General features: G+C 42.0%; 1 protein-coding gene across 4 annotated transcripts in view; it reads left to right on the top strand.

Annotated features, from left to right (window-relative positions):
• The first annotated feature begins 4835 nt into the window (after positions 1-4835).
• The window catches only part of TLK1 (tousled like kinase 1), a 136160-nt gene continuing 118643 nt past the window's right edge, over positions 4836-22352 (top strand). Inside the window, exon 1 of one of the 4 annotated variants that reach the window (XM_073305809.2) lies at positions 4836-5246. In XM_073305809.2, coding sequence (XP_073161910.1) covers positions 5102-5246 — 145 coding nt within the window. In that variant the 5' untranslated portion in view covers positions 4836-5101. The remainder of the gene's footprint in view (positions 5247-22352) is intronic. The other 3 variants (XM_073305808.2, XM_073305810.2, XM_073305811.2) reach the window with 3 other exon arrangements.

The following is a 22352-nucleotide window of genomic DNA, read 5'->3' as shown; positions in this document are numbered from 1 at the left end:
ATGTACATGGCAGAGGGGCATTGCTGGCACATGATGGCATATATCACATTGGTAGATGTGCAGGTGAACAAGCCTCTGATAGTGTGGCTGATGTTATTAGGCCCTGTGATGGTGTCCCCTGAATAGATATGTGGGCACAGTTGGCAACGGGCTTTGTTGCAAGGATAGGTTCCTGGGTTAGTGGTTCTGTTGTGTGGTATGTGGTTGCTGGTGAGTATTTTCTTCAGGTTTGGGGGCTGTCTGTAGGCAAGGACTGGCCTGTCTCCCAAGATTTGTGAGAGTGTTGGGTCATCCTTCAGGATAGGTTGTAGATCCTTGATAATGCATTGGAGGGGGTTTAGTTGGGGGCTGAAGGTGACGGCTAGTGGCGTTCTGTTATTTTCTTTGTTAGGCCTGTCCTGTAGTAGGTGACTTCTGGGAACTCTTCTGGCTCTATCAATCTGTTTCTTCACTTCCGCAGGTGGGTATTGTAGTTGTAAGAATGCTTGATAGAGATCTTGTAGGTGTTTGTCTCTGTCAGAGGGGTTGGAGCAAATGCGGTTGTATTGCAGAGCTTGGCTGTAGACAATGGATCATGTGGTGTGGTCAGGGTGAAAGCTGGAGGCATGTAGGTAGGAATAGCAGTCAGTAGGTTTCCGGTATAGGGTGGTGTTTATGTGGCCATCATTTATTAGCACTGTAGTGTCCAGGAAGTGGATCTCTTATGTGGACTGGACCAGGCTGAGGTTGATGGTGGGATGGAAATTGTTGAAATCATGGTGGAATTCCTCAAGAGCTTCTTTTCCCTGGGTCCAGATGATGAAGATGGCATCAATATAGTGCAAGTAGAGTAGGGGCGTTAGGGGACGAGAGCTGAGGAAGCGTTGTTCTAAGTCAGCCATAAAAATGTTGGCATACTGTGGGGCCATGCGGGTACCCATAGTAGTGCCGCTGATTTGAAAGTATACATTGTCCCCAAATGTCCCCATCTTGGCTAATAGACGTTCTTGTTAAACCCTGGATTTGTGCTGGAAATGGCCCACCTTGATTATCATACACATTGTAAGGAGAGTGATCACTTTACATAAGCTATTACCAGCAGGAGAGTGGGGTGGGGGGAGAGAAAACCTTTTGTAGTGATAAACACCCATTTTTTCATGATTTGTGTGTATAAAAACAAACATCTTCTGTATTTTCCACAGTATGTATCCGATGAAGTGAGCTGTAGCTCACGAAAGCTTATGCTTAAATAAATTAGTTAGTCTCTAAGGTGCCACAAGTACTCCTTTTCTTTTTACATATATAGTATACTCCTCACCTCCTACTGGATATAAACATCCTCACAAATACAAGAGTAACTGGGATGGAGACTAGAGGACCAGGAAATAAGACTTCTTCACACATTTATGGAACAATTACAAAATAACTATGAAGAAATTATGAAACTGCAGTTTGCATGCCTGGTTACATAAGAATGGTCACAGTGGGTCAGACCAATGTTCCTTCTATCCCAGTAACCTGTCGTTGACAGTGGCCAGTACCAGACATTTCAGAGGGAATGAACAGAACAGGGCAATTTCAAGGGATCCATCCTCTGTTGTCCAGTCCCAGCTTCTGGCAGTTGGAGGTTTAGGGACACCAAGAGTATGGGGTTGCATCCTTGTCCATCTTGGCTAATAGCCATTTATGGACCTATCCTCCATGAATTTACCTAATCCTTTTTTGAACCTCGTTATACTTTTGACCTTCACAACATCCCATCACAATGAGTTCCATAGGTTGACTGTGTGTTGTGTAAAGTACTTCCTTTTCTTTGTTTTAATCCTGCAGCCTATTAATTTAATTGGGTGACGCCTTGTTCTTGTTACGTGAAGGAGTAAGTGATATTTCCCTATTCACTCTCTCCATACCATTCATAATTTTATAGATCTCTCTCATATCCCCTTTTAATCATCTCTTTTCTAAGATGAACAGTCCCAGTCTTTTTAAGCTTGCCTCATAGATGAAGATGGTTGTCTGTGTCTGGCATGGTAGCCTTGAGAATCATGGCATTAATAATCAAAGCTGTACTCGGCAGTAAGTTACATGTACAAATTAGAAACTACTAACACTGAATTCCCTATATACCCCAAACTCTTACTGAAGTCCATGGGAGTTTTGGGTGTGCAGGGAATGAGGAATTAGGCCTTATGTTTGTAGCTGTGCCTTAATACCAACTACTCAATACATTTAAATATATTAATACTGTATTAGATATAGATTAAAAAAAATAAAAATCATATCTACAAATTATATACAGTACTGACATACCATACCAGACCATTATTGTTGTTGCTAAATATTTATACTATTGTAGCACCGAGAGGCCCCCAACAGGATTGAGACTCCCTTGTTCTAGGTGCTGCACAAACACATAAGACATGGTTCTTGCCCTGCAGCATTTATAATCTAAGAATACATAAAAAGAAAAGAAAAGGCGTACCTGTGGCACCTTAGAGACTAACCAATTTATTTGAGCATAAGCTTTTGTGAGCTACAGCTCACTTCATCGGATGCATAAAAGTGGAAAATGCATGTTTTTATACACACAGATCATGAAAAAATGAGTGTTTATCACTTCAAAAGGTTTTCTCTCCCCCCACCCCACTCTCCTGCTGGTAATAGCTTATCTAAAGTGATCACTCTCCTTACAATGTGTATGATAATCAAGGTGGGCCATTTCCAGCACAAATCCAGGGTTTAACAAGAACGTCTGAGGAAGGGGGGGGGGGGTTGGAAAAAACAAGGGGAAATAGTTTACTTTGCATAATGACTTAGCCACTCCCATTCTCTATTCAAGCCTAAGTTAATTGTATCCAATTTGCAAATGAATTCCAATTCAGCAGTCTCTCGCTGGAGTCTGGATTTGAAGTTTTTCTGTTGTAATATCGCAACTTTCATGTCTGTAATCGCGTGACCAGAGAGATTGAAGTGTTCTCCGACTGGTTTATGAATGTTATAATTCTTGACATCTGATTTGTGTCCATTTATTCTTTTACGTAGAGACTGTCCAGTTTGACCAATGTACATGGCAGAGGGGCATTGCTGGCACATGATGGCATATATCACATTGGTGGATGTGCAGGTGAACGAGCCTCTGATAGTGTGGCTGATGTTATTAGGCCCTGTGATGGTCCCCTGAATAGATATGTGGGCACAGTTGGCAACGGGCTTTGTTGCAAGGATAGGTTCCTGGGTTAGTGGTTCTGTTGTGTGGTATGTAGTTGCTGGTGAGTATTTTCTTCAGGTTTGGGGGCTGTCTGTAGGCAAGGACTGGCCTGTCTCCCAAGATTTGTGAGAGTGATGGGTCGTCCTTCAGGATAGGTTGTTGATCCTTGATAATGCGTTGGAGAGGTTTTAGTTGGGGGCTGAAGGTAACAGCTAGTGGCGTTCTGTTATTTTCTTTGTTAGGCCTGTCCTGTGGTAGGTGACTTCTGAGTATTCTTCTGGCTCTGTCAATCTGTTTCTGATAAAGGGTCTGAGGAAAGGGAAACTAATATATGCAATCTGTGAATACATTTGGATTATCTTTATTATTATAATTAGACAAAGTATCCACTATCTGTATCTGCCCCTCAAGCCATCATTAACTGTCTGATTTCTCATAGGCATGGAAGCAGAGATGGGTTTTGAGAAGAGACAAGGAGGAAAATGTTGTGGCGTTGTGGGATGGAATTCCATGCACATATGTGGATAGGTGGTGATGGTGAGGTGTGTGTATGGGAGAGTCAGTGCAGCAGGTAGGGCTGTGTTAGGGGCATATGGGAAGGTAGTGGTGAGGTGTGTGAATGTGGGGGTGTCAATGCAGGAGGCACAACTGCACTGTGCAGGATCAGTGCAGCAGACACAACTGTGTTAGGCAGAGGGGTGATAGGGTCCATGCAGCAGACACAACTGTATTATGTGGCTGTGTGGGGCAAGGATGGTAGGGTGTGGGGGGGTGTCAGTGCAGCAAACAGGGCTGTGTAAATTGAGGAGGGCTGCCGCAGGCAGGGCTATTAGGTACATGGGGGTGGTCAATGTAGCAGGCATGCCTGTGTGAGGTGTGGGTGGCTGTGTGTGTGTGGGGGGGGTCAGTGTGAGCTATGGGAGGTTGTGTGTGTGTGTGAGGGTAAGTACAGGAGGCAGGGTGGGGTGGTCTGTAGTGCATGTTGGGGGTCAGTGCAGCAGGCAGGGGGGGTGAGGGGTTAGAGTGTGCATGGGTCAGTGCAGCAGGCAGGGGGGTGTGAAGAGTTGTAGTGTGCGTGTGTGGGGCACCAGTGCAGCAGGCAGGGCTCTGAGATGGGGGATTCTGTACATGGGGGGGGGGTCAGTACAGCAGGCAGGGTTGTGTGAGGTGTGTGGGGGTCAGTACAGCAGGCAGGGTTGTGTGAGGGGGTCAGTACAAGAGGCAGGGTGGTGTGAGGAGCTGTAGTGTGTATGTGGGGGTTCAGTGCAGCAGGCAGCGTGGGGAGGGGCTGCAGTGTGTGTGTGGGTTCAGTACAGCAGCGCGGGCTGTCCTGTGGAGGGGGGTGAAGGGGTGTAGTGTGTGTGGGGGGGGAGGGGGGGAGGTCAGTGCAGCAGCCAGGGCAGTGAGGGGCTGTAGTGTATTGTGTGTGTGGGAGGGGCTGTAGTGTAGTGTATTGTGTGTGTGTGTGTGGGGGGTGTCAGTGCCCCTGCCGGCGGGGTGAGACCGGGCAGTGCCGGCCAAGCGGCCGGCAGGGGCAGGTGTACGTGCGGGTTCCCTACCCTGCCCGGCGCGCCAGAGGTGCGCGGCGCTCGCTGCTGGTGGTGTTTGCGCATGACCCCTCCCCGCCCGCCTGCTCCCTCCCTCCTGGTGGCGGAGGTTAGCCTGAGCCTCAGACACAGGCGGCTGCTCGGCGGCGGCCGCGGCGACGCAGTGCAGAGGTGCGGGCAGGTTGCGCCGGCCCTGAGCCCTGTCTCCTTCGCGCCCCGCCTCTCTCCGGAGCCCTCTCCCCGCGGCGGCCTCCTCTCCCCGGTGTCGGGCCGGCCCCCCGGCCATGAGCGCGGCGCTGGGTGTCCCCCCGCCGCGCCGCCTCCCCCGCCGCCCCCGGCGGCTGCCGGGCTCCAGGAAAGTAGCTTGATGAGTGTCCAAAGTAGCAGTGGAAGTTTGGAGGGGCCGCCATCTTGGTCCCGGCTCTCCACGTCCCCACCGAGCCTGCAGGGCTGCTCCTCGGCGGCGGCCTCCCTGCTGCACAGCGCGCCGCCCGGCAAGCCGCCCAAGGAAGGTAAATAGCGCGCTCAGTGCCCATGGCGCTGCGAGGGGGGCTCGGCCCTCGGGGAGGGGCCCAGCCGCCGCCGCCGGAGGCCAGTCCCAGGCTCGTAGGGCCGGGTGCGCCGTGAATGGGGGTGAGGGCCGGCGAGAGACTTGTCCTCCTTGCAGGGGTATTTCCTCTTCAGTACAGGGGGGACCCTCAGATCCTGCCGTGCGGGACCCTCCCTTCTCCTGAGGGACAATCGGGAGACACCCCCTGGTCCCTAAATCCAGCAATCTCTCTCCCATCCCTGTTTGTTAGCAGTAAAAGCGTTTTGATATTCTCCTCCCCCCCCCCACCTTTTCCAGGGCTACGGAGGGGGATTGATTAATGTTTGTTCATTTCTTTGACAATCCTTATAGAAGGGGCTAAGTGTTAATTTTTCATCCCTTCGCTGTGATTTTTATGGCAGAGACTTGCATCCTCTGTTCCTTTCCTTTCCACATTTTATTCTCCACCTCATATTACAAAGTAAAAGTGATTTGTTAGATGTACTGGGTGAATGTGGCTGTTGTTGCTTAATGGAAAGGGTCGGGTCCTTTTGGCATCATGGAGGTGGAGTAGAAAAAGAGACCGAGATCAAGGAATTTGTTCCCATCGGGGAGACACTTTTCTGAGCAGCTAATTTGGAAGACAAAAGTGACACGAGACCTTAAAACCACCACAGAATGACTGCAACTTTCTCCTCTCCTCCATCACATCTTAGATGATATTTTTCTACTCCCTCCCCTGCTCCTCCCCTCTTGTGTTATACCGACAGTGAGAGCAGGGTGTTGTGGGTGTTTTCAGGGAATATCTGTATGAAGGTTACGTGCAAACAAGTCTCTTTTTATTCTGTTTGTTATTGTCCATTTTTCTTCCTTGCACTTGAAATACATTGCCACAAGATGTAGCAATTATACAGCTAGTGAAATGCTCAGTGCTTTTAACTAAAATGACTGCTTGCTGTATACCAGTTACTGCTGGAGAAGTTTTATACCCAAATGCGTATATTTGGAAAGGAAAAAATATGCATATTAAGCAGTTGTATAATTTGACTTGGATGTTTGATTCAGTACTGAAGGCCTCAGAATATTGAGTGCTTCTGTTGTCTTGTACAGAGAACTCTGGTAGCCATGCTCAGAACTTTCAAACTTAAAATAGGCTAATAAGGTCTTAGAGAGAAATTGGATAGCTTCATTTAGAGGACACTTGTGCAGTACTACAAGTTTTATCAGTGAACAATTTAAAGGCTTGACAATGTGTTCAGCCCCTTGAAAATGTTTAAGAATGAGTGTGTTCTCAGTCTCCATGCCAGTAGTTGTTAGACTTGCATCATTCCTTGTGACTTTTGCACATGCTCCTAGATCTGAGATTGGCATGAATACCCCCCAGAAGATATATGGAAAGGTTGGATGTATGGCATTACGTTAAAGGTGCCGAGTAAAGTGGCAAGAATTTTGTACTCTTGCCTCCTCAAGCTGAATCTTTAATAAGAGAAGACAGTGGTTTGTGTTTTATATATATAAAAATGTTTGGACTAGATTTACCGGGCTTAGAATTGTACATATTTTACTTTGTGAATTTTTTTAGGCAATATATTTTTGGATGCATTTATTCACCTGTCATAATTGGGATACTTGGTGTATAAATCTTAAATTACTGTTGCAGTGTTAAGTTTGTAATTCTTTTTTGTTAATGAGTGAGCAACATTACAAGTGCTGCTTGAACAGCCTTGACAAAAACAATACACAGAGGCATAATTTTACATTTATATTTCTTAGCATTTAAAACTGGTTAACAGTATTACTATTTTTTCTGGCTACTGTAATTTAGGTTGTGCAGTTCAGAGGTTAGAGAGCAACTACAAAACCTGCTCTGTGCTTCAACGTAGCATAGTGTATTTATGTACTATAGAAATATCATTTATTCCCTGTGTGAAAACAGCAGACTCTGCTTTTGCCTCTTTCTTACTGTAGAGCTACTGAATTATTTCTGTCGTTTAAAAGAATGTGAGATATAAACAGTCTTTGGGGTTGGTTTTTTTAATATAAATCTCTACCCATTGGGCGTTAACACTACACCTTACATTAACGCAAAGGAAACTTGCATGTCAGAAGAGCGTCGCATCAAGGTAATACGTCCTATAAAATAAAAATTAGCTATTTAACAATAGACTTGCACTATTTTCCATTTATGCACATCAGTAAGCTCTATAAATGAGTGATGGTTAGAAAGTTCTGTTAGGTAATAGATTCATAGCTGTTTTTTCTCCCATTGATTAGTGCTTGTAGTTCCCAGTGATGTTAATGCAAGTTACTTACAGAATCGTAGAACTGGAAGGGACCTCGAGAGGTCATCTAGTCCAGTTCTACTTGCTTGTCTCAAGTAGAGCTTGAACCTGCATGTCCACGCTAGGTTAGGGGGTCTGTTTATATTTTGTATATGTTTGTGTAAATAATAATTTAGGTTGGCTGATACTATCAGGTATGACGCACTCAATATTAAAATGAGCTTTGCGTCCAGTTCAGATGTGTTGATGTAACTCCAGTCCAAGTGAGAGTTGTGCCTATGCATTTGAAGGCAGCATGGGAACTTTATTGGGTACGTCATTCATGCTTTGATTTATCCAACCAGTCTATATGATTCATTTTGAAAGTTGAGCCTCCCCAAATCACATGCACTGGCTCCTAAAGTGTCTAATTCATTAACAACAAAATAATAATAAAACTGACATTCAGAGTTCAGAAGTTCCAAAAATGTTCTCTGAAGCTCTTGTACAGACTCCATCATGACGTTTTTTTAATGTAATTATGTCCCAAGAAATTATCTTAAAAGACATGCTTACATCTAAGGAGCTGATCCTCTAAAATCCTGTCATCGCCCTTTCCTATTTGCATATATGTGTAATCAGTACTTGTAGATGCATGTTATTTACATATATCAAACCTTAACTCTATCTCTTGTATATATGCATTATAGTTTTTAATCGGTATGTGCTATTTCTCAATAATACCACATATCACAACTTTTCTACCACTTCTGATACGCATGTGTACTGTCTTACAGTACTGTATACTGCTGTGTATTACAGTAACTTGTATGTGAGATGCTTGATACAATATATATGGGAGTCCTACAAGATGCACCTTCAAGAATATAAAACTATTATTTTGCATTATTTGAGATATAGTATGTGATTATGTAACTAAAGCTTAATACGTAAATAATAATACGTAAAACCAGTACAGATTTAAGGTAGCGCTATAACCTTAAATTTGGAAATGTTGATTATTTTTTTAATGCTGTAGCTATGACTAGCATTCTTTTAAAGTTTTTATTTTTTTTTGGTTGGAACACCCTATTTTGTGCCATTTACTAGGTATGTAGGAAGGAGACACTTGGTTGTGCAAGTTATAGTCTACAAGGTATGCAGCGGCTGAGGGTGATGGAATATAGTTGAATACCTTATGTTTGCTGTTTTTTTGTGTATCACACAACATCTGTTACTTAAGTACTTACCAGATATTGCTGTTGGTAATGAAAACTTCAGTAAAAAACAAAAGGCCAGATTCTGCTCTAAATTACAGTGGTATACAAGTGTTGTATATCTGAAAATCGCCAGTATAATGTAGTAGAATTGGACCAAAATTTAATGCACATGATTTATTAGTTAGGCAGAAATGTAAGTTTTGTATGTATTAAATTGATACAACTTTGCAAATACTTAAAGACATTTGAGGAGTTCCTATAAAAATACTGACAGACTTTGGCAATTTTTTCCCCAAGAAGTTTCTTGACAAATATTAATACTTATTATTATTCGTATTCCTATAGCACCCATGCTATGCTAGGTGCTGTCCGTACAAACATGAAAACTCAGTCCCTTCCCTGAAGAGTACCCAATCTTGGCAGTGTTCCCAAATGCAGGTTTGCCTTGTGCATGGTACATATAGAGCAGGGGTTCTCAGCTGGGGTTCGTGAGGTTATTACCTAGGGGGTCGCAAGCTGTCAGCCTCCACCCCAAATCCCACTTTGCCTCCAGCATTTATAATGGTGTTAAATATATAAAAAAGTGTTTTAATTTTGGGGGGGGGTCTGACTCAGAGGCTTGCTATGTGAAGGGGGTCACCCCTAGAAAAGTTTGAGAACCACTAATACAGAGTGTTGAACATAAAGGTATGAACATAAAGGCAGCCTGTTCATAGTGGTTCCTTGTCTAAATTAAATTTTAAATACATGTATACTTGGGCAACTTTCAGGGATTTTTTTCTCCATTATTACTTGTGTGAAGTTTAAAACTCAACAACTGCAAATTAGTTACGGGTAAATTCTTAGCAAGTCCACTGTCTCTTGTTGTTTTTTGACATCTAGTGGGAGATGCGTTTTGAGTTTTGAATTGTTTTATTTTACTTTGACTTTGAAGAAATCAGTTGACATAAGGCAATGCAACAAATCTGGGAGGTAATTCAGATTTCACGGTGATACTTTGCTTTTACTTTGTTTTAAAATGTGAATGAATGTAACACTCATGAAAGAAAAGGTTTAATGTTAGTACTGGCTTATGCTTCCCTACATATTTTTACCAGTGTGCTCATCTTCTTGTTTTAGGTTTCCCATTAACAAGCTGACAGTCATGCCATATCATGTGGATTTGTGATGTGTACAAAATGAGGAATGGGAAAGGTCACTAAAATCATTTGTATCTTTGCCCTTTATGGGGGTGGGATACAGCAGGTGCATTACAGGAGTTCTTACCTGACCAAATCCTCTGCTTCTGCTGGCTTCCAACTTGTAGCCAGCTACACTTTCCCCTTTTCTGTACACCTTTGGAGGAAAGTACTAACACTTCAAACTTTAGGAAGTCAAAACGAGGGGAGCTACATTCTTATGTCCTTTCTGTAGGAAATGAGCCCCTATCTTGAGTAAGTATCTTGGGTACTTACATAGATTTGCAAGTGTCGGGCTCTCTTTCTGTTGACCTTAGGTTTTTGCCAAATAGATCCCCCTCAGGATATAGATGGAGACTTTTGTAAGTATTCAATATTGTGTGGCCAGCAGCCAAGGAGATGTCTTCCCCTTTCCTCCACAGTTTCTCTCTGGACTTTTGTGGATCTTCTAGGATTTCCAGGATTAGGGCTCTTATCCAGTGTCCCTTAATATAATTTGTACAAAAATTAAAAAACAACCAATCACCCATGGGAAATTTCATTAAGATGAAGGTAAGGCTGCAGGTAGTCCACATCATTGGTTTGAGTAAATGTTACCTTTCAAGAATGTTAATTTGACCAGTACACACACAAACTTCAGAAAAACCCAGCAAATTCAGAATTAAGATTAAATTTACAAAAAAACAAAACCTTTGGAAGTATGGAAATTCATAGTGAAGGTAGCCAAGTTATGTTAACTCTGCCTCATGTTGATTCTAGGCTACTATTTTTCCTTCTTTGCATGTAGAGCATAAAAACTTGGCAGTACAGAACACTGCACTCTATAACTTTGATATGGTTTTTCTTATACAGTAACTAAAATCTAGCACATAATATTTAAATGTAGTTGAATTGACATTCTTGGCCTATATTCTATAGAATGTAAGGCATTATGTTACGAGATAATTTTATTAGTACAGCACCTTGTGCATCATTAAAAGTGATGTGCATCTATCTGAGCTAAACTTTCACCACCTATTGTTAAGTGCTCAGTACTATAAATAAACAAGTTAAGAGGAACTGTCAAGGTTCCTTCCCCACTCTGAACTCTAGGGTACAGATGTGGGGACCTGCATGAAAAACCCCCTAAGCTGATTTTTACCAGCTTAGGTTAAAACTTCCCCAAGGTACAAACTATTTTACCTTTTGCCCCTGGACTTTATTGCTGCCACCACCAAGAGTCTAACAAGTATATAACAGGGAAAGAGCCTGCTTGGAAACGCCTTTCCCCCCAAAATCCTCCCAAACCCTACACCCCCTTTCCTGGGGAAGACTTGATAAAAATCCTCACCAATTTGCATAGGTGAACACAGACCCAAACCGTTGGATCTTAAAAACAATGAAAAAGCAATGAGGTTCTTAAAAGAAGACTTTTAATTGAAGAAAAAAGTAAAAGAATCACCTCTGTAAAATCAGGATGGTAAATACCTTACAGGGTAATCAGATTCAAAACATAGAGAATCCTTCTAGGCAAAACCTTAAGTTACAAAAAGACACAAAAACAGGAATATACATTCCATTCAGCCCAACTTATTTTATCAGCCATTTAAACAAAACAGAATCTAACGCATATCTAACTAGATTGCTTATTAGCCCTTTGCAGAGTTCTGACCTGCATTTCTGCTCTGGTCCCGGCAAAAGCAACACACAGACAGAGAGAACCCTTTGTTTCCCCCGCCACCTTCAGCTTTGAAAGTATCTTGACTCCTCATTGGTCATTTTGGTCAGGTGCCAGCAAGGTTATCTTTAGCTTCTTAACCCTTTACAGGTGAAACGGTTTTTTCCTCTGGCCAGGAGGGATTTAAAGGTGTTTACCCTTCCCTTTATATTTATGATGAACATACTAGATGACTTTGAAAAATGGTGTTAATATTCTGTGCACAAAGTGCAGGCATTAAGTGGATTCACTTAAGAGTGGTAATATACACTTCAAATAAATTTGCTTCTAAGTTGTCTTATCTGCTGCTCAGTGTTAATTTTAAGCGTATCACTAACTGAAAGCTTAGGCCTTGTGTACACACAGTTTTTATACTGGTTTAACAGTTTCAGGTAGGGGGTTGATTTTTTTGTTTTACCAAAATAGTTAAATTGATAGAACATTACAGCTGTGTCTAGAGGTTATAAATGCTCTTTTATACCGGTATAACTGCACCCACGCTAAGGGGTTGTAATGCTTTATACCTGTACAGTTAAATTGGAACAATCTTGTGTGTAGACATGACTCTACTCAGTCGTCTTTCAGGTACTAGCTACCGCAAATATTTGTTGCTTCCTGAAACACAATGCAAGGATAAGAATGTCATAACAGAACTTTGTGATGTCAGTACCTTAAACTCTATTGCACTATCCGTTTTGTTGTTTTTTTTCCAGCAAAGGGGAACATTTTTCTTTCTTCTACTGACTTAATTACAGATGACCGCTTATTTTAAAGGTAATATAATGTGCAAATATCTTTCAGAATGAAAAATCATGAGAACTATACTACGCATTCTGCATGCCACCAGACACAGAGTTAAAAGTTAAATTTAAAGTTAAATTTCACATTATTTTTTGAAGATCAACAAAGCCCAATCATACTATGTACTAGTGGGTCTTGCTTGGTATTAGAGTCCAGCATGCACTTTACCGGCATTTTCAAATAAATAATCATTGATGGCTGCTTGACATAATAATCTGCCCAAAGTAATACTGAAACTAACCCCATTGAAGAGGTCACTGTGAGTATTATGTTATCCCAAATCCTTTTAGATACTTGGTAATTTTCTGAGCCTTCTCTATACTAGAAGGAGTTTGCTAGAATAGCTTGTATCCATCCCCTAAACAAGTCCTTTGTTGGTATCTCTTATTTTTCTTATTTAGAAGCGTCTACACTAAGTCTTATATCAGCAAAAGCTGTCAGTGAAAAATCACGCCCCCCCCCCGACCAACATAGCTTTGCCGTTTTAAAGTTTTAAGTATAAATCAGGCCTCAGACATATATGATATAGACACTCCAAGCACTGTGGTTAACAAATTTAACTTTTGGTGGCTTCCCAGTAAACATTCACATGCTTCTAGTAGGTACAGGAGAATTGTTCAGTACGACTGGCTGGAGAGAGGATGCTCATACCCTAGGTATAAATCTTAAAGGTTAATTACAAAAAGAAAGTAAAGAACTTCCAGACTACATATGTAAAGGCAACCCAAAAGAAGAATACCAAAAGTTCTTTGCCTTAAATGCCCAAGCTGCTGCTTGTAGCCCACATGATTCGGAGAGAAAGAAACAGTAGTAGACCCTTGGTTTCAGCTTTGGTGGTGGTGTGCTTCTGGTGCTCCGATGGTTACATCAGGGGCTCCTCTGTTGTCACTCTGCCATCCACTCAATTGTTGGTCTGTGTCCACTGCTGAATGGCTTCTGCTTCTGGGCAGGACAAGACTATGTGACACACCCTGTTCCCTACACTCCTTTGGCTGAGGCTGGCTTAACTCCCTGCCTGCTACTCGATTCCCCCAACCCCCTCTCCTCTGCACTAGATTTTCTATTTCTCAGCAGTTCCACTGAGTCTGTTCCAACCCCCTATCTATTAAGCTACCAAGCCTCCTTGCTGGGTTGCTGTCCCTTTCTCAGCCTTGTACTCGGCCATGCTCTTTTCATGCCCCCCAAAAAAAGGAGTACTTGTGGCACCCAAGACTCCCAGAGACCCTCTGATCCTCCTAGTCCTAGCTATTCTAGGCTCTGTCTGTGACTATTTATCAGGCATTGCTACCCTGCCTTCCTGCTGCTGTCTCAAGCCTGCTGCTTACATGCAACTGGCCTTCAGGCAATTCCTGGTTCTTTTGTGCCTTGTTTCCTCCATCTGGTCACTTGAGACCCCAAATATACTCTACTGTCTTGTTAATGATTTGGGTCTCTGCCCTGGATGACCAGAAGCCAAATCCTGTCTATCCAAGTTATTCTAAATACAGGTAATGGGAGAGGATGCATCCAATAATGAATCAGCAGCTCATTACAAATCAGGTAACACATTAAAAACAAAATAAAGTATCCCAGAGTTCTCTTTTTAACTTTATTTTAAGATTAATTAAAAAACTAAACATAATTGAAAATTATAGTGAAAAAGGGGTTTACTCTTTTTGGCAGGCAAGTGAATATTATCTTGTAAGATGGCTTATTTGGCATTGGTGACTTAACATGACAAAATTTCTTGTAAATTACATTGTTGTAATTACCCATTGTGCTTATACAAAACTTTAAGGAGAGCCATTCTCTTAAACAACACAACAAATCTCATGTCTGCTCTGCATCTTTTAAGGGTCGAAGTCTTTAAATCATGATTTGAGGACTTCAGTAATTCAGCCAGAAGTTATGGGTCAATTACAGGAGTGAGTGGGCGAGGCTCTTCGGCCTGTAAAGTGCAGGAGGTCAGAACTGATGGTCCCTACTGGACTTTCTATGAGGGTATAATAACTCTTTTGAAGTAGTTCTGCTTTTTAACGTACTTTGCAAATATTTCTTCATACATCGTATGTAAAAATATATTTTAAAGCCATTATACTGGAGGTTCTTTACCTTTTTGCAAAATGCATTCGATCTGATGGATAATGAACAAATTGCCTAGTTGGGAGACTAGAGATTTGCTTATGGTTTGTTTGGGGTTTTTTTGGCTGGGGGGTGGGGAGACCCAATTACCTCAGATGTGGTCTAGTGACAGCTTAAAATAGATAATTGATTAAATGATTAGGTACCCCCAAAGGAAATGTGTAATATTTTGAAAAATCAAAAAAATCCATAAAAGCACAAATGAGGTCATACAAGCCATCTAACATTTACTGATTGGGGCTAAAGAACTGGCCCCATTGATTGCAAGTGTACAGATCATTCATGATATTCTCTTCGGCTGCCAAAATGAATGGGGAACATATAAGCCATCTTGGATCCCAAAATGTTCAACAGATTCTCCTAAAAATAAATAAGTTCATGATGGAGATCTTAAAATGTGTAATAGCAACTTTAAACTCTTATGATTTCCTTTCATTGATAGACTTGTAATAAGTGTATCTCCACATTTCCATTGAGGGTGTGTCCTCACAAGTTACTTGCACTTCTGCTACCACTGAACGTGCTTCCAGTACAGGGTCCTTTCTTCTGGTCTATTGACCTCGTGTCGGGATTTTATCTAGGCCTTGCTTGAAGCCCTGTGTGAACACAGAATCCATGCCTGCCTGTTTCTGGACAACTTACTCATCAACTTGCTGCAGAGTGAGAAACTGATCGTAGATTTGTGATCCAAGAAAGATATGGAAGGGTGTGCCTTTGTTATGTGAAGAGCAACTAAAGTCTACCCAGATAAGTCTGAAGTCTACAGAAAGTTGTCTGCACTGCACCAGCCAGTAGTCAGAACCAAAAAAGACACCAAGGCTTCTGTGGTAAGGTGGATCAAAGCACTCAGCTTGGAATCAGTTTTACTCAAAAACTTCATATATTATTCTACTGAGAGCTGCAGATGAAAGATAAAATTTCAGGAGGGATTGTCGACTATTTAGAGAGCTAGCTTGGGAATCAGAAAACCTGCTTTGCCATAGACTTCCTCTGTGACTTGGGGCAAGTAACTGGGTGTGTCTGTTCCCCATCTGTAAGATGGGGGTAAGAGTACTTCCCCATCTCACTGAAGTGTTGAGGAGAAATACAGCAAGAGATTGTGAGCTGCTCAAATTCTGTGATGATAAGAACTATATAAGTATCTATGTGAGGTAGAAAGGTGTCAGGACCACATTGTCATCTTTCATAGTCATCTCTCTGCACATTCTCAAGATGCTGCAGTGTAGATATCATGTCCTCTGAAGACACAATATTTGGCAGGGGAGTCCTTCTGAATGTGTGATGCTTTTAGTAATCTCTGACTTCTCTATTGATACCGTTTATTGCACATAGTTGTTCAACTAATCTTTTCTTTCCCAGGATGACTTTTACTGCTGTGAACATCCCTCAGTTAAGTTGTTGGACACGAAAAGGACAGAGACGGGTAAATTAGTTCTTGCCAAAGAATTTCTTGTATTCTTCATATCTCAAAGTGACTCTCTCTTGGAAGTTATTTCTAAGGAGAGAAAGATTTAAGGTGTGTTTTCTTTAGATCTGTTGCCAATAGGTGAAGGTTTTCTTGCAAACAGGTATTAGTTTAATTTTATAGCTATATTGAGTATTTTGGTTAATTAGAATTGTAGTATTTTAAAACTATAGAAGTTTGTGTACTGGGAACAGATCAGAAAGATAACGGTGCTGTGCCTCTTCTAGGACAGAATGTCTGGAGTGTCGCCAGTTACCTACCAAGGAGGGAGAAGGAAATTCATTGTTAAAATTGTGGAATATAAAGGGTCCAAGAAAGGACATGTTCAAGAAAGAACAAATTTTCCCTTCTTTAGTGTTCTCTAGTGCTTTAAAATACAGTGAAATCTTATAAGTAATAGAAATAATTATTTTTAAAATTTCCATTTAAGACCAGGGCATTTACAGTTGCTCTTCATTAAATTATATTTGATATTTTGAATCTATTGGTTTTGTTGAAGGTATTGTCTGAAGATAGAGCATGGAAGGCTTTTTTTTTTCAGTAAAACGTATTATTATTTATTATAGGAGAATTCTCTATTCTGATAAACAAATGATTTAGCCTGCAGTCCGTTTCGAAAAATATCTTTACTATACGGAAGCAGTAAATTACAAAATGTTGAATAACTCCAACAAATACTGAATCACGAGATGAGGGGTCGGCAACCTTTCAAAGAAGAGGAGTCATTTTTTTGTTTTTCTCTTTGACCAAAATATTTTGAGAGCAGCATCACACACAAAGCTACTTGTAGAGTTAGAATTTATCAACTAATAATAATTAAACATATTAAAGTTGCTACTACTCACCAATACTTTTAATGTGACTTCTGCCATTTGAATTTGAATACAAACAGGAGTGGGCTCCGGGCTGGGGCAGGGGATTGGGGTGCAGGACGGGGTGCAGGAGGTGGTTCTGACCTGGGGCAGAGGGTTGAGGTGTGGGGGTGGGTGCAAGATGCAGACTCTGGCCGGGAGGTGCTTACCAGGTGGCTCCCGGCTGACGGCGCAGCAGGGCTCTGGCCCCATGCTGCACCTGGAAGCGGCTGGCTGCTGGCACATCTCTGTGCACCACTGATAGTGGGGGAGTTGGCTCTGTGCTCTGCCCCCACCCCCAGCACCGTCATCACAGCTGGCCAATGGGAACTGCGGGGGCGGTGCTTGAGGGCGCAGGCAGCGCACAGAGACCTGCTGCTCCCTCCCCCCAAGGGGCACACAGAGATGTGCCAGCAGCCAGCCGCTCCTGGGAGCGGCGTGGGGCCAGAGCCCTTCTGCGCTGCCAGCTGGGAGCCACCTCTGGTAAGTGCCTCCCAGCCAGAGCCTGCACCTTGCATCCCCTCAAAAAACAGCTGCCTGCAAGGAGGCAGCCAAAGAGACACATGCTGCTCCAGAGCCGCAGGTTGCCGACCCCTGCACTAGACCTAAACTAGCAAAATATGTATGGCGATAGCTATTAAGGATTTAAATTGGTTTCATTAGAGACTCGACTGATTTATATTTGAACAATAGTAGCAAAAGAAACTGTATGCTGTGGTGGTTTTTGTTAGCATGTGCCACATATTTTGAAGGTTTTCAATGAGTAGGCTTTGCCTTATATGCATATTAATTTTGATAAAGTGTTGTGGTCAATAAAAATCGTGCCTTTTTCTGAAGCGGCATCTAATACCTGTTTTACTCTTGCTTTGTTGGAATGTTCTTGGAATTGATGTAACAATAATGTAGCAAGAATTGTATGATTCACAAAAGGGAAAACTCCAGTATGCTTTCATTTAATTTTATTCTCTCAAAATTTGATTTTGTATTCTGAGGATGAAAACGACACTTCATGAGGGAAGGAGGTAAGTAAATGTGCCTGTCTCCCTAATCTTCATTCCTTTTTGTTGTTACTTGTTCAGCAATTTCCACTTGCCCACTGTATGTGGTACTCTATTATCAGGGCCTGGAATATTTGCCAGATGCCTACTAGCCAAAAGTAGATAGGAAAGATGAGTAGGGTGTCCCCAGTTGTCCTCTGTCTCTTTTTCAATTGGCAAATGTTGGTTGTTAAACTATCCCTCTTCTGCTTGACAGTTTTTATGTAATTATCCTTAATTAGTTCTCAGGTTTTTAGTAATTTTAATAACTTTTTTGTCCATTCAACAGCCACTTAAAATGATAAATCCAGAGAGCAAGCCTTGTTTAAGAGGAGTATATGACAAAATGTTTTATAAATCTTTGTATCATGTGCCCCTAAGTTGTTCTTCATGTCTTAGGGCTTCAGCCTTGTATGCTAGGACATGGGCCAGTCTTCTCGCACCTGTTCAGTCTGTGCCTGATTCACGCCAAGGTGAATGTGGGCCACCTCCTCCTTGGATGTCACTGGGGGGAAGGGGAAGAAAGGCAGAAGATCTCAGACTCGTTCAGATGTTTTGGTTTGGAAAATTTTCAGTGCAGTTGAATGACACTTTCGAAAATGAGTCTTGCTCTAAAGGCAGACAAAGATAAAGGCGTGAACAAAGATTAAATTAAGAGAGCCTGACTAATCAGCCAATCTATAATTTAAGCTATCACCTATCTAGTAACTATTACAGCCTAGTTGCTGCTGGAGCGACAGAGGAGTGGACCAGCTGTGGTTCACTTTGGGTATGTTTACATGGCAAACAAACACTCTTGGCTGTCCCATGCCATCTGACTCAGGCTCATGGGGCTTGGGCTGTGGGGCTGTTGCACTGCTGTGTAGATTTCTGGGATAAGACCCAATCCTGAGACAGTCCTAGAGCCCGTGCTCCAGCCTGAGCCTGGAAGTCTACCCAGCAGTGAAACAGCCCTGCAGCTCAAGCCCTGTGAGCCTGAGTCGCCTGGCCCAGGCCTGCCATGAGTGTCGAGTTGCTGTGTGTGGGGCTAGGCACACATTTAAGACTGAGCACATGGCATGAGTTGCCCATCCCTGCCGCTGGGGACAACATATGATACAGGAGCGCCTTCTACCTCCACCTAATAGCTGTGTCAGTCTTCCCTCAACTATAGCATGGGCTCAGCAGTCCATCTACCCCTTCTCCTGCTACTAACTAATGTAGTTTGTTCTGTAGATTAAGTGGTAGAAGTCTGTGCTATAGAGCTGAAGGTTCAGGATTCAAAGAGTACTGATGATGTGAGATGTAGGAGTTGTTACAGTTGTACATCATAACATTTTTACCTTTCTCCTTTTAAAACAAACAGAAATGCCATTAAAAGAAAGCTATTTAGGTTGCGACGTCAAACATTTGAAAACTAGGAAATTCCAGATTCTGTTGCCCATACAACCTTAACTCTGCTCTTTTTGTGTACGCATTATGGAGACTCTAATTAACCCAAACTCGTCACATACTGTTGTTCTTCACAGTGCTTCATTCAGTGCACAGGATGGACTGTTCTCGGAAAATGAATTGGTGCCATGTTGTGAATGAAGCTATTGTCTCTGGGATTCCTACTCTAGAAACTGGAATGTGTGAATTTGAGAATTAGGTGGGGCCAGGAGGAAGAGAGAGGATGGTCTTATGGTTAAGACAGGTGAATGCCACACACAACTTGGTTCTGTCCTTTTTTCTGCCACTGACTTTCTGTGGTGAAGCTGAGCAAGTCACTTAAACTAAAATGTTGGCAAGTAGTCACTAATTGTGGTGGTCTTTTTTTTTCTGGATGCCCTGAGCACTGAATTTTCAGAAATGCTGAGTGCCTGCACCAGAGGTCAGTGGGAGCTGTGGATACTCAGAACCTGTGGTAATTCTGCATTGGGGACTGGAGGAATGAGTGCAGGATTGAGTCAGTAGGTTTTAAGTTGTAAACTAAGCTTTTTCACTGTGTGGCCTTAGGCATATCTCTGTTTTCCCCTCTGCAAAATGGGAGTAATACTCTTATCTCACAGGGGAGAGCTGTATATAAATGTTTTAATATTTGAAGCGCTTGGATGCTGCAGTGATAAATGCCTTAGAAAAGACTGAGTAAATGAATAATTCCACATTCAGTGCAGAGTTAGGAGGGTGCACAAGTAAGTAAGGCGGGGCCTCTCACTGAATGATGAGGCTTAAAAGTATTGAACTGATGCCTTATTTCCTGTACACTAAGTGAGGAAAGACCCCTGTTGGGGGGGGGTCGGGGGGAGTATGGAGTATTTTAGAATGATTTATACATATGCACAAGGGGACAGAATTAAGGTTGTGTGGGCAACCTAACTTTCAAGTGGTTGACTTTGCAACCTAACTAATGTTCTTTTAACATAGGTGTTTTTAATATGTTATGTACTACATATGTCATACAAATGGTTATAAATGAAAATAATTGAAAGTTGATTGAGCCACATGAACTTCAGTTTAAAATGGTGGTAGTTTTAAAAGTAAAGTAATCCATTAGCCTTACAGTTGCAATTAGAGATGGTGTAATAAGACTTTTTTTCTGTAGTGTGCGTTTGAGAGTTTTGATGTGTACACCTGAGTTTTAAAGTTAGTCAAATACTGAAAATGATGGTGTATTTTTGCTTCTGCTCTAAAATAATAATTGATCTAGTATCTCTCCTGAACTATAAATAATTTTCATATACATTGTTGGAATAAAATATACCAATAATAATTTTCATATACATTTTTTATGAGTCTTTTCTGCTGTGGCTCTGTCTTTCCTCCACAGTGGGGGAAATGTAGACATATCAAAGTTTTATGACATTACCTCTTCTGCTTGCCAGATGACTTTATTTCCCCTGTCTGCCCTTTCTGAGAGAAGGAACGATTGTTGTATTTGTTAGACAGGACATGAACATGGGGCCTGCGCCATTTTAAACTCTGACAGAAGAGCCTTTTCATGGTAAATACTGACTTGAACATTCAAAACTTCTGACTTGTCTCCTGAAAATGTACAGAAAATGTGTTTGGCTGGTAGTGGTTTCCAGTGACCCTTTGGTCAGATGTTCATTCTTGCTGTCAGCATTGCTCTGGATTTTAAAGATCTTTCAGCATCCAAACAGAAATTGGGACAGATGATGAGTTCTGTGTTAACAGATAGTGACATATGTTACAGCCCCAAAAAAGCCTAAATTTATTCTGAATTGGTCTGAGTCTTGACCTCTCAGTTGAAATGGTTTTGTGGCTAGTGCATTGGGCTGGGACTCAGGAGGTCTGGGTTCTTTTCCTAGGTCAGCCACAGACTTCCTATATGACTTGGGGAAAGTCCCTTAGTCTCTCCTCTTGTGTATCACTTTCCCATCTGTAAAATGGGGATGTGTTCCTTCCCTATACGGTAAACTCATTGTTTGTTGGATCCTCAGATACTCTCTTGGTAAGCATCATAAAAATAATTGATAAAATAGTTCTTCCTGATTGTGGTGAGTGGAATGCAACACTACTGCTTCAGTATGTTATGAAATGCTATAAAACAAAACTAAGGATATTTTATGCACTTTTTAGTTCCCTGAGAGGCAGTCATGTCCCATAGACTCATAATGTGTGTACTCATTTTCATTTTCTGCTGTGATGGCCTTTTCTAATCTGTCCCCTGTCTCAGTAAAGTACAGTCATAGTAGCAGTACTTCTGAAGTAACTTACCTTTATCCAAGTGTTCCTGAAGACTCCAAATAAAGTGAAGATGTTCTCAGTTCAGGAATAAGTTGTTGTGACCCTCGGTGATTCAGCATGCAGTTCCTGTTTGAGGACTCTCATTGCAGGGAGCACAGATGGAAATGACTGTTCTTTCTTTTACGAGGGGCCTGAGAGGAGGAAGTTTTATCATTGTACAAAACACAGAAAATGAAATGGTCATGGACATGCCCAGTGCCCCAGCCCCATGGTTCTTGGTACTTCCCAAGTTGCTGCCAGAACTGACAACTATCTTGAATAAAGACTTCCCTAGAAGTGCTTGGTTAGAGTAGACACTTGGCACCTCTTCTTCCTCCATCAGCACCTCCACTCATATGCTATTATTAAAATAGACAGTGGAGATGTTTTTTGAGAGTGCAGAATGTTTGAACTCCCTAAATGTTTAGAGATAAGTCCTCTAGATAGTGAGAGTTAACTGGAACTTAACTTTCTGTCATCACTGTCTTTGGCTACACTAGGAGCTAAGTATATTTTTAATGTGTTAACTTGTCAGCTAACACGTTCTAATGTATTTTCCTACTGTAGACATGGCCAGTCTCTGCTATTCTATTGTAATCCTTGATGATGCTGAAAATACACCTTAAGTCCTTGTGCCAAATCAGAAAGTTTCTCCCTTTGGTTACCTAGTTGTGTTGTAGGCAGTGCATAATAATCCAAAAAACTGCTGCAGGTAAGCAATCTGGATGAAAGAGTGGGTGGGGAAAAAATG

Source organism: Lepidochelys kempii, chromosome 11 (genome assembly GCF_965140285.1).
Source record: "Lepidochelys kempii isolate rLepKem1 chromosome 11, rLepKem1.hap1, whole genome shotgun sequence".
In the NCBI taxonomy this organism is placed as follows: Eukaryota; Metazoa; Chordata; order Testudines; family Cheloniidae; genus Lepidochelys; species Lepidochelys kempii.
Note: the sequence above shows the minus strand (reverse complement) of the source record. Positions and strands in the feature narration are given on the sequence as shown.